Consider the following 13,909-nt stretch of genomic DNA (forward strand, 5'->3'; position numbering starts at 1 on the left):
TCGTAAAACGTTCCCATTTCACGGTAAATAAAAGAAGATAAAGTTAGGTATGAAGATTAAGGCTTTTAAAAGTAATGGTTGAGTTGATGATAAAAAATTAAAATAAAAAACGCTAAAAGTTTTTATTTGTAAGCTATTTAAGGCATTTATTAGCATAATTTTGTTTAGAAGCTTAATCGTGTACTTTTAAGTAAACATACTTTTAAAGCTTAGGTTTTGATAGATAAGAAGAAAATATAAAATATTATATTATAATTTAAAAGCTTAAATAATACAGTGTTATTGTTTCTTAAGGAGTCTTTAATAGAATAATAATGGATATAGAACATAATGAAAAGCGGTAAGCAATCACATCGAGGCAGAAGACCTCTTTCGAGTGACCGGCAAGAGGCTAACGCAATCAGCCCCTGCTATTGCCGCAATTTCCAAGGAAATCACATAAAGGAACCATTCGACCGGTCCATCCTCGCCTGTCATTACGATTGTCTACTTATTTTTATTATTTCGACCGCTTATCCTAGCTTTACCACCCTTTAAATTATATCTTTACGAGATTATAATAGATATTTTATATTAAAAGGACGTAGAGTGTTATTTTTAGTACCACAATATAAATTCACCTTTCATAATATTCTCAACTCAACGCAATATCACTGTCAGTTAGTTTGAAAGCAATTTCCAGTTGGAACGTTACTTGATATGATATTATGTAAAATGAAATGAAAATGCCACTGCAGTGACGTGATGTACTCAGCAGAACATTTTTGATAACGACGCTCATTACGACGCCACATATTTCACGCCGAACTCTCTTCGCATTTATTTACATGTATTTTCGTTTTTGTATTGACATTTCGCTGACACGAGGACGTAAACGTAATAAAAAATTGGAAATGTAATGTGCGGGGTCGAGTGAACTTCGAAATCAACCATTTGCTTTTATGAGCACAGCATTCATCTCGGTTCATTTACATTTCGGGGCTCGTTTCGTAACTGAGCTGATTTTCTGTCTAGGAATGGGTACGTGATAAGGCCACGAATATACGTGTACACTGAAGTATGTAAATCATCGAATTTTCGCATTCCGATACTGATGTACGAGAGTCTGAATTTAAATGGCTCTGCGATCGAGAATGTTCTATTTATTTAGTCGTCAACGCAACTTAGGTCTTTGCTTAACACTCAACACTATCTTTGGCATGGTAAATAGTGCGAACGTGTTGAGTCGTGTTTCTTTTTAACTTTAACCTTAACCCTCTATTTCTAACAGATAAGGTCACGTTTTATGTGCTTGTTACATTATGGAAATTTCCTTTCAATAAAAGCATGCATCACCTTTATTGTATCTCATTTATGCGCATGAAGACTAAAAATAAACACCTCGTAACGCAATCAGCGCGCTATTGTGCTGCTTCGTTAGGCGCTTCTATCATGTAAATAGCTGAACTGTTATCATCTTGCAAAGACATGAAACGATACTCTATTTGAGATTCTGTTCTCTGACGAAAACAAAAGATTTTAGTGATTTGTGACGGTAGTTAAATTACGTCTTTTTCTCTTTTGTCAAGCGAAACGACGGCTGTCAATGGCGGCAGCTGTCGCGCTTAATGTATTTTAATTTATCTCAGCTGAGATTAATTGAATCAATTAAGTGCAAAAATATGCACTGCCAGACGCAGTACAATCTGACAACTCCATTTTAACACCTATAAACAAATAAACTGGATTTAAAAAGTCCAAAATCTTTTATCTTAACTTTTCAAATTAAGAAGTGAAATTCTTTTGTCTGAGCTGAGACCAAAAAACTTTATCGTTTCTTTCAAAACATACCGTGTTGTGAAATTGCCGGTGATTTTTCCCCCGTTTCTCCATTTGCAAATTTTTAAGAATTTATTTCACTGTATATAAGGCTCGTCGTTGGTCCCTGCAAAGGGTGAACACCCCGAGCATTTTAATTTTGAATTCTTACTCGCACAGCTTTGTATTCAAGACTTGATGAGGTCGCATAATTTAGGCCTAGCCGGCAAACAGCGGACAACCATTCAATCAAATGAAATCATCTCTTATAATTTACCCAATGATGCTTTGTTCTTCATCTTTATTTTTCGTCGCTTTATTTGCGCGGAGTCTTATAAAAACGTATCGCGCTGTCTACACAAACGTCCATCATACGACTACATCTACCTGAGGTTCTGCGCTGCTATCTGAATCTCTGTCTATGTATGTATATATGAAGTATACCTACTCTACCTTCTATCTACATTACAGAGTTTGTAATACAAAGTCACTTTGTAAAGCCTGAATACAGAAACTCAGAAATGTTGGTCATTTAATAACAAACATGTAGAAAGTGTAATTGTGAACAAGTTTGTACAGATAACAGGAGTTTCTATTAAGGCAGTATTGTTGGCTGAAAATTTGGAGAATTCTATCTTGTGCTTATCTTATTCTTGTGTAAATAGAAGCGAGGCCTGTCGACAGCAAAATGGATCCAATATACCCGATGTCATTATCGTTACTTAACCAGGTTTGTGTGTAACTACAGACGGAGGATGATCAAATCGAGCTTCTAGAAGTTGTAGATGTATCTCTTGAGTTAAATTATAGCAGTGTTTTCTATGAATTCGTATGTTACAAAATAAACTTGTATTTCAAAACGTTTGTTACACGTACGACATTACGTAACAATGTTTATGAACTATATCGTCGTAAAATTCTTCGATTTTACGAACCTCTTTTGTCCAACGGGGTTTTAAACGTAAACTGCCGTTTGTGGAGTTCTTTAGCTGGCGAGGTGGTGCCGCAAACCTGCGGTTGTTCATAAGCGTAGAGACCGTGTGGGTAGAAGCAGCATAATTTAATTTATCCTACAGGTGCAGCTCCACTGGTTTCTTTGACGAAACTAACTTTGTTTCTCCGTGTAAGCCGCTAAAACATTTCACAATTAGCGGTGTCACGTATTCGTAAAAATAAACTTTGTACTATGAACAGCTCAATCTATCTCCTTAATTATTATTCTTTTCGTAACTGACAAAAATGGATGAAATTAAAACGTTTACAGTTATTGAATAGCTGCTTTCTACTTTTCGAGCCACAGAGCGAGTCTGAGTGGCAAAAATATGATAAAAATTTTGGGGAATTTATTCTTTTATAAGGTAAATCGTGAATGGGTAAGCGTTAAACGAGTCGACATAATGAGGCTAACGAGCAGATCGCAGTTTCTATTACCTTTTATAACAGTTCTTCTTTTAGGATTTCTCTTATTAGGTATTTATTTGAAAGCATTTATTCAATTATATTTCAGATGAATTAATCTAGGTAACATTCATTCAATCATTTTCGGAGGGATTAATCCGAGTGACATAATGATGGGTAATTAGGTTCCAATAGCCCGGTTACCTACTCTATTTTTTTTTAGTTTATGGATATTATTATGATTTATACTCCACTATTACATTGTTAATAGCCTAAACCAAACAAAGTGACACTAATTAAATTATACTTATTTTAATCAATTATAGGGTAAAGTAATTTTAAAATTTTCAGGAGGCTGACTAAGATTATATTTTTTTAATTACCTGCTTTATTGTCGTTTTTAAGTGCTGTGCAAATACTGTCTTACCTATCTCTTCTTCGACAACTGTTCACCACAACATAAATAACAAATGGTGTTTGAAAAGACCCATCAGAGAACATTGCGCCTCTTGTCACAACTTTGATTGTATCCATTTAACTTTAGAGAACTTAACACCGCTAAATATTTAGTGAGCATGTTACTGGGGTATATAACTTCAAAATGTAGTTACAGACAATCCTTGAAACGAGAATCCTGCAGTTACATTCATGTTTGCGTTGACTGAGATATACTTCAATAAGGACAAGGTTTGAAATTTGACTGTTTTTGAGAAACAAATTAGCTTCTCAGTTTACTATTACTTATGTCATTTAAACTTAAAAACTCTGAAGAAGATACGTTAATTAATATTGCATGTAACTACTCCTCATCCTGTCCTCATTCCGGGCAACTTAGAAAATACCACGAAACTAATAATTCCTTTGTGAAGTGGGGTAAGAAAAAGAAACGTTCATTTGAAATTATAATATCATATGGCAACGAGGCATCAATGAACGCTTTGAATCGAAGTAAATCAGTGTATACAGTTAATTGTAGCGGCAGTTAACAGTGTCGATAAGGTGTCTGGAGCACAAAGAAATAAACGGTCGTTTGTTCGGGCGGCGTCGAAAGGAAAAGCAATTAGCTAGAATGCAAATAGCAAAATGTATTGTAGTGTTCAACACATTAGCATACGAAGCGACGAGCGGACGGAATTCCGAGGGCCTGGCGTACTCATTCCCTGTATAAGCTTCCGTTCAAAACTTCCATCGTAAACCTAAAAAACCAATGCTCCGCTCACAGTAATTTCGTTTGGCGAGAACAAAACGCCATTCCAAGTTCGCGTAATTTGTAATGAAAATTGCCTCAATACAAAAACTGCTAAGATTCTAAAAATACACGCTGTTCTTGGATAAAATCAAGTAAATTGCATCACCGTATTACCATACTTCACGTTCACTATAGATTAAAACCTTTCTTAAAACCCTGTTAAGAATTCATTTGTTTTCTAGAAAAGTGTTTCCTGCGAACCATTTACGTTCGGCTATTCCGATTTACGCGGTCCCATTTGGAGAAATTGTCTAATTAACCTGCCTATTGAACAATTTATTACGCAACCCGTAGATGTTTCAGCGTAATTTTGCTTCAACCTTATTGACTGTGGTATCACGAATAAATCACTGACGTTGTAATTTCGTTTCAAGGCGCCTTAATATAACAGGGATCTAATATTCATTATTTACCTAATGGTTTTGTGGCTTCGGTAAGTATGATATACACCTGTTGCAAGTAGAATTAATTAATTTTATATGAGAAAATGTGTTTTGCATTTGAGAACAAGATGATTTTGTAAAGCTTTGTATCTGTTTACATTTTTACTTTTTAAAACAACAGACAAGTCGTAAAAACTTAATCTTAACTTAATTAAGGTAAACCCCCGGACCACTTTGGTAAGCATCCAAACATTTGTCTGCCTATCAAATTAATAGTGCATCTTGATTAGTAAAGCATACACCTGAATAGCTTTTAGAGACCAGCGTCGTTGACGGCTCACCCACGTACACAATTTATTGCTTTTTAAAATCGATCGCAAATCGAACGAATCCAAACACCGCAGCAAAAGCTTAAGTTTCACCATCTAACCGTAAATGTTTTAGTATTCATGATAGAAGGAATTTAAACAATCATGCTGAAATTCTGAGAATGGAAATTGCATCCGAGGCGAATGAATTGTTAACGATTTCGATTCCGGTAGTTGGTTATAATTAACGATAATGAGAATCGCTAACTTGGGCTGCCCAAGATTGGAGTTAGTTTGATGTTTTATAGTTATTTTAATGTGAGCTTTAACGATAGTTTAAGTGCTACAAAAACTATGATAACGATCGCTATTATTCTACGCTATTTGGGTAAGGATGTCAAATCAATATTGAACCAAGCAAATTAATTTCATACCAGCATTATTTCGCAAAATGTTTATAAGGTCCAGTTGGAAAATATGTGCCGGCGTAGCACGAATGTTCTAGAATCCGTCATGAGGCTTTACTCATAGACGGGGACATTACATCAAGCTTAGTAAGCGGCTTCTAGTAACACTATCTTGTCTTTTGTGTTACTCGCAAACCCTAATATAATATTAAGAGGCTTACAGTAAGATAACTCTAAATACGCTCCCTAACAACACCAGTACGTACATTCATTTTCAAAAGCTCGTAAGCATTATAAAATGTTTAGCAGAATCGTTTAGGTAAACGCAGGAATTATTTTCAACTTATTTCATTTAGGTATAACGTGTTCATATAGCCAGGAACGTGGATAATATTTTGAGGCTATTTTCTCATGTTTGTCGACTACAAGCGGGACGTGTGCCCCTAAAGTAATTGAAATATGTTTGGCGCTTTGTTATCTCCCTCCACGAATATATCAGGAGAATATATTTTCAACATTTGCCGCATTCGTAATAGAACCTGTTATTACACTTTTTTTTAAGAGCGACTCCCGCACTACGGAATTTAATCCTTGTGTCGCGGGGTGTTTCACAAACATACAATTCACATGCACAAGGACACCCAGACTTAGAACAAGCATACGTGGATCACACAAATGCTTGTCCTACGCGGGGATCGAACCCGCGACACGTCGCGCAAAGTGGGATTGGCGTGATGACCTCAACCACTCGGCTATCCGTGCACTTATTTTATAATATCGCCTTTGGCAGTCGTAAGGTTACCAGCATTAAATAGATTTTGCCCTGAGGTGCAATTGTTAAAAAGCCTTTTAACTTGCCCCATACAATACATATCATCATATAACCCAGAGCAAACATTTGTATGATGATGGTGATTGTTCTGTATTTAAATGTACATATTTATTTCAAAATATAAAAGTATGTTTCTCAGTCCCCAGGTTACCACCATGGTAGTTTTTAGCTGACTAATTTGAAACGGAGTTTAGGCTGGTTCCATGTGGGCAGAGAGTATAGGAAGGATTTGCGGGAGGCCTTTGCTCAGTTGTGGGATACAGTGGGCTAGATAAAAAAAATGAATCCTAGGGTTGTCTGTGTGTATGAAATAATATTTTTTAATACATGATAACTTTCAGAAAATTTATGCAAACGATGTATTTTTCTTTTCAAGTCGAGTGGAAGTTACTTATAAATTTTATTCATCTAGTATTTTAAATAATCCAAAGAGCAAGTGTCTGGATAATTTGGACTCCAGCTCCAACTCCAGCAAGTACGACATTACGAATGCATACATGTATTACAAAGGGTTAAAATCGCCTTAGTGTCATAAGCGATAAATGGACGAATTAATATGTTGACTGAAATGATTAGCAACAATACATCTAGCGGTTTCAGCTTTAAGCTTTCATCGTTTACATTCCAACATAATGCTGCATATTTAACCAGATTGCGAGATTTGGCATTGGTTCATGCAATGGATCATTAGCCACATCTAGCGTGTACATGCATTCAAATCGTCAAAGAGAAATAATATTACGATCATGGAATTTGAACGTTTTATCCACACCAAACGTAAACAATTGGGTATATTAGGACTATTCGGCTTTCTCAATATAGGGATGAGGGGTTCACAATAAAACAAAGACATAGCTCCACTACTTGTTATAATAATATGATAAGAAAGAATTGGTACGCACCTATTGGATCTCCAAGTACCATTAACACGAACAAAAGAACATGAAAGATATTCTCTAATGAAAATTCTAGTATTATAAGAACATATACCACGAGGAGAAAATAATATTTTCCCTCGTAAAAACCTTAATCAACTCTAGATGGTTAGGTTAATTTTTGATCACTTATACTAATAAAACTGGAGGCAGGGTTTTATTATTTACGACTCTGAATGTGATAAAACCAGTGCTTAGCTTTATGTAGGTTTATATGTTGCTACCTAACCTATTTCGTGTGAAGATTATTATGTTGAATACTGCTAAGGGAGTTCATGGCTTATATGGAATTATAACTGATCTGGTCAGCTCTCCATACACCAAGAAAAATACCGACTCTTTTTAAATCAAAAATTAAAATATCTCCAAGAAGATACAAAGATTTGTAATATTCTTCAAAGTATTTAAGCTCACTTACAAGAAAATGAGTCCACAGCGGAATCAGTTTTACGTAAATAAAATCAATTGAATCCCGGAATTTAAACAATTCGGCTTTCTATAGAGTATTGTACCCTTTTGGCAGAGGGCACAATACTGTTATTCTGGGCTCCTGTCAACCCTTCGGAAATTACGGACGTGACGATTGCCTAATTTATGAAAAGAAAATCAAATTCCACCCGCTAGCTTGGAGCCAAACGGGCAAATGTGCACTTAAATCGGCACAAAATCGGCATAATGTTCACTTGGAAGTAAATGCATCCTTACTTACTTATACATAGTTTGACTTCTAAGTGAAACATATTATGGCAAACTTGTCTTATTTAAAGCTGCCTTGTGATTTGTAGGAAGGATAGCGCGACGACCCCTGATGGTTTCCAGTAACTACTGTTTGCTTGAGTGTTATGATCTAAGTCCACACCATTATATACTTAGTACATGGGTGGCCAGCTTTATGTTCGAATACATAAACTTAGTTGCGTTCATTACGAACGTTGAACGCAGCCCAGAGGAGGTAAACTAATTTGGCACGCATTTAAACTAACGGCCGATCTTTGAACCAAGAATCCTTATTAACTGAAGAGCTCGCGGCTTTGCTTATTTTACACCATTTTATCCTAATGGTAACGTATTACGTATGTACAATTGTAGATTTTTGCACCTTTTTTAGATTTGGGTAAACGTTCCCGGCGAGATTAGGGTTTTTATTTCGACGCGCTGCGGTGCTGTTTTTTTCATTGCGCTGTTGAAAGAGGAGTTTCGGCGACTGGTGCTAATTGGAACAATGTTATCCTGAGGGGGATTTCAACGTGACAAAACGTCGCAATTACGGTTAACTTTTTTAAATTGAAGCATAGTTTTTCGTTATTGACTTAATAAATCAAATTGAAGAGGAATAAAAACGGCAAAAAATTTGACTGTTAAATGACATACTTTTGAAGTAAATGTAAAAATCGTCTTTCTATCATCTGAAGTTTATCGCTAAGATTGCAGGCCTTATTGCCAAATAAACCTTATCAGCTTAACAAAAACTTAATACCTTTGACGCAGGATGAAATTCGTCCTGTCATTACTACGACGTCAGCCCAAAAGTCGCCGACGATACTAAAGGTTAAATTTAAATTTTACTGTTCATTGCGGCTTTAATTTATGCATTCCTTCAAACTAAGCAGGTTGGAGCTCCGTCTGTTATGTAAATAAAGGCTACGGCCAGTAGTTCAGGTCAGATGGATGAACTTGGTCTACCGTGGGGTAATTATTACGTCTTTGGTAAGTTCAAGTGGTAAGGATTCTTTGAAATAATGTGTTTTCTGTGACAATTTGCCTACTAATATTTCGCCTATCTAATGAACGAAATGACTATTTTATTTTAATACTAAAAAGATCGTAGATTTAAGTAGTTTTTATACACATTGGCGAGACAGAGATAGCAGGATATTTTATCAGCGAATTATAACTGTCAGATCTTCCGTTTGTCCAAAATTCCAAGAACATTATTTCGTCTACATCTAAAAAAGTTTTTAATTCACTTAGAACTTTATCAACGGAGAATTTCAAAGAGAGCAACTCAAGTTTGCGCCTACACATAGATGTTATAGAGGCTTCAAGATTAAATGCAATATATATTCTAATTGTTTGCAAGTACCGCGGTGGAGCATGAATGGGGCACTTTATTATACAATGGTGTGCTTAATATAGGCTCTTCATGTTTAATGAATTGGTAACACTTAGGCGTATGTAGTATATTGCTACTACATTCTATTTCTGGTAACCAAGAACCTACTCAAACTCGATATTTGATACGTTGCGTCGTGGCAAAATTAGATTTTAGAATAAATCAATAAAAACTTCGTTTATGAGTTGTAAATTTAAGATTTTGAAGGTATGTTCAGAACGTGCATCGTCGACGTATCTAGTGGTCAGATTAACGATTTAATTAAAACGGACCAACAGTGAAAGAATGTCGACAAGAATTTATGCTCGTAACGGCAACTTTTGCAATATTTCAAAACAACGATATTTTAATACTTACTTCGTTTATGAATCGTATTTTTTGGCATGTTGGTAGTAAAAATATATTTTATGACACATTTCTTTAATTAAATACATGAAAATTAATTTTGTGTATATTTCTTAAAGTTTTAAGCCAACGTTAGCGTAGGAATTTGGTGTTCATCGCTGTTTGATGACTTTGAGGTTTTCCAATCAGTCAGCAGCATAGAGTTTCTTAGAGCGAGGATGTCTAAGGAGGCTCCTAAGTCTTGCAGATCTTTTACGACTGGTATGTCATATCTTCTGCTGAGGCCGACTGTGGGGGAGAGGAACTTGTGGACTTTGCAGCAGACTTTGTAACCCCACGAGCAGCCGGGCACCCCGACGTCCATCTGGAGCGACGGACATTCTCTGATGTCTATGCAGATGCCGCCGCGAGCCCAGCATGTTGATGTAGTTGTTCCTGTTTTAATCCATCATATTTTAAAGTAACCCAACAAAAGCACATGTGTTGTCTGTTTCAAAATCTTGTCATTCATCGAACCACAGATTATTCAGTCAAGAAACAATATTTACTGCATCTTGAACCTCCTTTAATGAAGTTCTATGTGTCATAAAACATTGAACAATAAATGTCTTTTTAACTTTTTATTTCCCTGGGGATAAGAACCGGAATGTACCGAAGCCAAAACCGATTCAGGCACGTACACAACCAACGTGTTGGGTATAAAAATTGCAATCTGGCACAATCACTGACAGCTTGTTTGTTTGCGCCTCTAGTGGATTCATCCTTAAACATAACTCCAACTAGTTTTGAACTGATACTTGTACTGTTATTTTATGACAGATATCTAACTCGGTCGTGGTCAAGACTTTAGATAAGCGACCAGACATCAAATACTTACTTGGATGTGACAATTTTAAAATTCGTGAAAGTTAAAGTCGGAAAAGTAGGTACTCTCAAAAGAGAATATTTTAGAAAAACTATGTCTAAATGCATCTCATGGACTACCTTACTTAGGCAAAAACTAAGAAACTGAGCTTCGTTGTGAGTAAACTATTTGTAGAACATCGAGCCACACTCGTATTACAAAGGGATATTATCTAAAACAATGTTAACTTGCGCTCGGCAAATAGCAACTCGGCAAAAGTTAGTTTACAGTGAGCTGAGGACATAAATATGTAATATGAGACGTCGAACGCCACGAAATATTGGAACCGGCCAACAGCGTTTACGTAACGAGCGGCAACGGCGGACGCCGCGCCCGGCGAAAAGGCAATGCAGATTTGAGGCACTTTAGCTATCGGTAAATCCACTTCTTGAAAAGCAACAAACTTGGTCGCTAAATGATTAGTCGTATAAATTTTCAGTACACCCTATATTTTTTGTGTTTGATAGGCAGTACTCATGAACATGTCCATTTTGAATTAATGTCATGTGAAGTGTTTTAAGAGTTTCAACTGACCGAGCGTTGGTTTCCCGCTTTGCCCTGCTACGAATATATCCTTGTAATTGTCAGGCAACTTCGGAGGCAGACGAGACTCGTCAACCTGGCCCAGCACATTACTCACAAGTAACATAACAACTCCTCCGCCCAACAGAAACATGACTTTATCTTTCCATTACAATTCAGGTGATCAAAGGAAAAAAAAACAAATAAAAAAACTTTATTCGATTGACTTTTTAATTAAGAAAAGAACAACGTCCGATAAGACATTTAATGTTTTGGTTGAAATATTTTACAACATTGTTTCAATACAGAATCATATCACGTGAAATCAAAAATAATAATCTTGGTGTTTCCCTTAACACTGAGGTTTGCAATTATTATTTCTTTTTGGTCCTCAAAATCACTACTACGGGAGGTTTTCCATTTTCAGGTACATTATCGTATTCATCTTCTTGTGAGACTTCTGTGGTTTGTAAATTATGTGGTGGTTTATGTGCGTGTGTGTGTGAGTGTGGAGAATGATGGTTTTTATCATGGTTACCGCCGTGCCCGTGGCCGTGCTCGTGGCCGTGCCCGTGCCCGTGTCTGTTTTCCTCGGAATCGTGCGGGCTTACTACCCCTAGTCCGCCCACTTCCCTTTGACTTGTCCATGGCATCGCCACTACACTGATTCCTTCGTCTCTCATGTCTCTTACTTGGAAATTGTTCCATGTAAAGCAGCAAACTTCTAAGTTGTTTTTGCAGCCAGGAACTTCGGTCAGGTACTTGTGACCGACACACATTTTGTGTTCAATACATATACCACCCAACTTCCAGCATGGTGTCGTTTTCATGGATCCTAGAAAAAAGTTTCATTAGGTGTTAGTCTTTAATCATAACCAAACTTTTTGATATCCTGAGTCAGTTTTAAATATATATTATCTTACCCATATTCGGTTTTGGGTTATCGGTATACATTTAGGAGCTTTCCTGGTGTTATAATTTAAGTTAATGGGCAAAAGACGCCCCTGTACTGATATTCAAGATAATGTTCGATCCTGTAACTATACTCACTACGACCCGTGGCGAGGGAGGCTAGTGCCGTGTGGTAGGCCAGCAACTCCGCCCTAAGGTCCTCGTACTCCTCATCCATGGACAGGTCCAAGTTGACGTCATTCCTCAGCGCTGACACCAGACCTCCTCCCAAATCGTCGTCTTCGGAGGATTTATGCTTTGATATCACCAACGGACATAATAGTAAATTGAGGAGCAGCGCAAACCGCAACATTGCCCTTACGGTGCAAACTTAAGAAAACTTTTATTTTTATTCGATATGAAACAAATTTACTTTTAGCACATTTTTATAGAGGTAAAAGGCATAAATTGTATGATAAGCCGCGACCAGCGACTGGATTTTGCAATCGTAATGCATAAAAATGTACATTACAAAATAGTTTCTGCTCGAGATTTTAAATTTGAACATTAAAAAGATTTAGAGTGAGGTTTATTTATTAAATAATTTATGAGCGCATTACGTAGGTACAACGTAGTCAGAATATGAACATGAAGCATTTTTAACAAAAAACCGAAACTCTGTTATTTTTTAATTATATGAATTGAATGAATGAATTAATATAGGCAAACGTACATTTTATTGTTCAACGTTCACAAAGAGAGAATTCTGAGTAATTAGCATACGAAAGAAACAGTAGGCAGGACTTAACGTAATTACGCCAATTAATTAAGAGATCATATCACCAGCAAAACGGATAAAAGTGAATTTATATTCTGAAGCTGGATCTGTATTGTTCTCTCGGTTCGTTTGTTATATTACGTCACTTTATCTTTACGTTGATTTATGTATATTGGGCATTGTTTTCATATCTATGAATGTTCAATGTTTATTTTGCTTCTTTTCGATTTAAATGTGTTTAACATGAAAAATTCTAGACGACATTTTTACGTGTCTATAATATGAGAAAGACAATGATTTGCGATCAATGTAGTAATGAGCCGTTGTAGTTTTCATAATTGTAAAAATATTTGTGACTTAAAAATACATTATTACTATACTCTTATTAATGTTTTAAATTATCTGTTTGGATTAATTAATACATTGATTACCGAGTACGTTTCAAGAGCAATACAAAAAAGTAGTATAAAAAATACTCGTGAAAATGTTTAAAAGTTTATATACTTTTAAACGGTTACTGTAAGAAATAGATTGAAACCAACACAATAGTTGAGGTGACACCACGTGAGAACATTTGTTATGTCCGTCCCTCGAACACTACGTGTCGATACCTTAAATTAACATTAAGGTAGACCTTTAGCACCGATCTCGGATTTCAATGGGATCGAAATTAAGTAGGACGGTTTCGATTACGGTCAACTATTCGACGTTAACATGTTAAGTGTCACAGGTGTTCGTATCTGTAACTACATGGTGTCATGACCATTAATCTCTTCAAATGTAAACTTGAACATGATGCTCTAGTAACCAAAACATGGATATATGTACCCACTCCTTTTGTAAACGTGACAACAGTATACTTAAACGTTTTAATCTAAGCTTCCATATGGTTTCTTCCCACACATCTTACGTAAATACGGCTCTTAGATTAGAAAAAGAAATTGAGACGGAGCCGACGTACAGATCCTGAAGCATTTTTTACAAATAAATGATAGATGGGATCTTGGCCCGCGACGTATTTTCGCGGCATGGCTTCCAACTCCTAAT

The 13,909-nt window shown here is 36.2% G+C and overlaps 2 protein-coding genes across 3 annotated transcripts in view; both read right to left on the reverse strand.

Moving 5' to 3' along the window:
* LOC113492590 (gamma-aminobutyric acid type B receptor subunit 1) overlaps positions 1–13,909 on the reverse strand; it is a 132,858-nt gene that overhangs the window by 51,496 nt on the left and 67,453 nt on the right. The window contains exon 1 of one of the 2 annotated variants that reach the window (XM_026870099.1): positions 397–1,297. The exons of the other annotated variant lie outside the window; for it this stretch is intronic. Within the exon in view, the coding sequence (XP_026725900.1) occupies positions 397–477 (81 nt within the window). The 5' untranslated portion in view covers positions 478–1,297. Of the gene's footprint in view, positions 1–396; positions 1,298–13,909 lie in introns of those variants that run through there. 2 annotated transcript variants of the gene reach the window in all.
* LOC113492591 lies at positions 11,043–12,656 on the reverse strand. The gene is made up of 2 exons (XM_026870100.1): positions 12,244–12,656; positions 11,043–12,028 (listed from the first exon to the last, which is right to left on the reverse strand). Exons 1-2 carry the CDS (start codon positions 12,455–12,457, stop codon positions 11,568–11,570), a joined length of 675 nt encoding a protein of 224 aa, XP_026725901.1. The 5' UTR covers positions 12,458–12,656; the 3' UTR covers positions 11,043–11,567.

Source organism: Trichoplusia ni, chromosome 4, assembly GCF_003590095.1.
Source record: "Trichoplusia ni isolate ovarian cell line Hi5 chromosome 4, tn1, whole genome shotgun sequence".
Taxonomy (NCBI): domain Eukaryota; kingdom Metazoa; phylum Arthropoda; class Insecta; order Lepidoptera; family Noctuidae; genus Trichoplusia; species Trichoplusia ni.

Coding starts and splice junctions, on each gene's coding strand:
- LOC113492591 (XM_026870100.1), bottom strand. CDS start 12,457: ATGTTGCGGTTTGCGCTGCTCCTCAATTTACTATTATGTCCGTTGGTG. Junction 12,029..12,243: donor CTCCCTCGCCACGGGTCGTA/GTGAGTATAGTT, acceptor ACTTTTTTCTAG/GATCCATGAAAACGACACCA.